The 3,045-nt window shown below is 31.6% G+C and overlaps 1 protein-coding gene across 1 annotated transcript; it reads left to right on the top strand.

Moving 5' to 3' along the window:
* The first annotated feature begins 1,340 nt into the window (after positions 1-1,340).
* On the top strand, positions 1,341-2,627 carry LOC107030758 (zinc finger protein 10-like). Its single transcript, XM_015232013.2, has one exon. It carries the CDS (start codon positions 1,570-1,572, stop codon positions 2,398-2,400), a length of 831 nt encoding a protein of 276 aa, XP_015087499.1. The 5' UTR covers positions 1,341-1,569; the 3' UTR covers positions 2,401-2,627.
* Positions 2,628-3,045: the final 418 nt, after the last annotated feature.

The raw sequence follows: 3,045 nt of genomic DNA, 5'->3' as shown, positions 1-3,045 counted from the left end.
TTGCAAAAAGAGCTTAATTAGTTTATGATAAATTAATTTCAATTCTGATGAAGTGTGTGATCATTTTAGTTTAAACTGTTAGAAAAAACACAACTGTATTCTCAATACTCCTTCACATAAGTCTTATTCCTTTTTATGAGCCAAACACATAAAAATTCTTTTTAATATGCATAGTAATCATGAGATTCGATCTCAAAATCTCTACTTGCTCTTGTATCATGTCATTTAATTATATTCTCAACAAATTCTTGTCCTAAGACAACTTTTTACCTCAAGTATTAATTCCCCCTATGTTGAACGTACAAACACAATTAATTATCTTTTTTTGTGTGAATCTAAACTTAAACATTCTTTAATATTATATGTTGTGTTACCTAAAAGTCACAATAATGGCATAGAATTATACATAATATTTTGTCTATGTAAATGTTTTGGTTTTTGGTTTTATGCCTCCCTTCCTCTATTTGTTGTTATTTCTTTTACGCTATATATAGTGAAATAGGGGTAAGGGTCTTTGTCAAATCCTTCATCACCACTGAAAGTGAAAGCCTAAGTGAATTATTTCGTGAAAATTCATTTTTACTTCGTTAATATCAATGGTACATATAATTCAAAATAATCGCAAATTAACTTTAATTTTAAATTCCTAAAAACAACAATTTTATATAAATGTGAAAAACTAGCTCATAAAGCATAGGGTTTATAGGAATATAGCTTATCTACAGCTATTATAATTTATTATTTTCTTGAAAGGGTACTTGATAATTGTCAAAACAAAAATCTCTATCCCTCGTGACAGTTAAATAAATGAGTAAAAATCAGATGATCTCAGTTTACATTCACACCGTACAATGGTCATATATAAGGACCCCACTAGGGAGATTTCCACTAATAAGATCTGGATTCAAAATTCGAAATTTATGAGTTATGTATTATAGAAAAAATGATATTATTGAATTTTGAATAAATTGTTAATATGACTATGTAAATCTTATCAGATGAATATAGAATTTTGATCGAAACAATTGATTTCTTTCAAACTCTAAAACCATAACTCTAACTAGCTCCAATTCCGTGAATGCATGAGATTAGTAAGGATTGTGGTGTGATGGATATTGATTCACTCATTCTTAATTAGAAAAAAGTTTATACTCGAGCGAATCACCCGGTAGTAAGTGAATCATCTTCATATAGATCATATTAATGATCTAATCTGAATTAGTCAGGTCAGTAGATTCAGGATATCGAACAATTAGAAACCTTTTAAAAAACAAAGTAATGCATAGTACTACTATTAATATTAATATAGGTCTTCCTCTACTGTTTCTATATTTGAAGGCCGACTAAAAACAAAAGAGTAGCTGCATGAGAGGGTCTATAGAGTACCCACCACTCCACCTTCCTCTTCCCTAACTTAAAACAACTTTTAGCTCAATATCCTTCATTTGATGTCTTCTTCATCTATTCCCTACAATATTATTCTCTATTGGTCATATATTTAGCAAATAGGATAATCACAACTCTGTTTATCCCTTGATTCTTCGTTTTCAAGAATATTTGTGAGGTGAAATGGAACAAACAAGATATTGGATGAGCACAAAGAGAAAACATGACATGACATTATCAAATAATCCTTCATCATATGGCGATTCGTGGGAGGAACAAGCTTTTGCTGAAGATGCAGCTGGAGCACTTGGAGGGTGTATATGGCCACCAAGATCTTATACTTGTAGCTTTTGTAGAAGAGAATTTAGGTCAGCTCAAGCTCTAGGTGGCCATATGAATGTTCATAGAAGGGATAGAGCAAGAATGAAACAATCTCCTCCATCTAATAGTCCAAGTGTTCATGATCATCAAGTATTTATTCCTCCTACTCCTCCTCTTCATTCTAATCATCATCACAATAGCCATGTTCAATACCCTTCTCAAATTTGTAATACCTTTATGTATAACCCTAATTCTGACTCTGCCTCTGGGGTTCCAATTAGGGTTTCTTCTCAAAAGACCTTAGAAACTCATCATCATTCTTCTTTGTCATCAATTGTCCAAGAAGAGAAAAAGAATAACTTGTCTTCATCATGGTCAAACTTGGTGGCTGACAAATATTCTTGTCTCTCTAGTGTGAAAAATGATGAAGAGAAGAAGATGAAATCTATAGATTTCAAAAAAGATCAAGAGAGGAATCTTGAAGTCATGATAGACTCAAGCTTTAGGGCAAAACGTGACCATATTGTTGAAACTAATTACAAAAGGAGGAAAGTTGATCAAGAAGATAACATTTCATTTGCAAATCTCTTCCCTAGAACAAGTTCATCAATCGAAAGGTGTCGTCCCCAATCAGAAGCACTTGAAAGGATCCCTAGTGCAATAGAAGAATTGGATCTTGAGTTGAAGCTTTGAAAAATTCAAAGGTAAAGTGAATTTGGCCAAAAAAAAAATAAATACAACTTTTATGATGACAACAACAACAACAACTTATGGTCTCTTGTTCATTTCTTTCTGTATGTCTCACTCTACCTCTCCTCTTTCTATCTTTTCACTTGTTTTCTGATAATTTTAAGCTAAACTTGAAGAGTGTAAGAATGACTTAAAGATATTATGAAAGGCTTCAAACATTTCACTAAGCATGAGGAAGTTCTCTTGTCAAATATTTTGTTTGTGCAACTTATAAATTTTTGATTGATGGATTTTATGCTATTTGCATATAGGTATCTCCAAGAAAGCTAAAAACAAGATGATCGATGCATTCTAGGTGTCTAGATGAAGGAATTTGTCGAGTTCTCAAATCATGATATATACTATGTGAAAATATAATTAAGTAAATAAAAATGTGTTCTTTCTGATTTAAGTTTTAAGATGAGATAGTCACACACACTTCAATAGTTACACATTAATTGATGATTGGTACTTTCTGATGACAACTCAGGTTTTCATATGAGATGGTCACACACTTCAAACTGTTTGATTGATGATTACTAGAAAGTTAAAAGAAGTTTAACTTTTGGTTTAAGAAACAACCTCAAGGGTGTATATTTAGGGCTGCCT

Source organism: Solanum pennellii, chromosome 9, assembly GCF_001406875.1.
Source record: "Solanum pennellii chromosome 9, SPENNV200".
Lineage (NCBI taxonomy): Eukaryota > Viridiplantae > Streptophyta > Magnoliopsida > Solanales > Solanaceae > Solanum > Solanum pennellii.
Note: the sequence above shows the minus strand (reverse complement) of the source record. Positions and strands in the feature narration are given on the sequence as shown.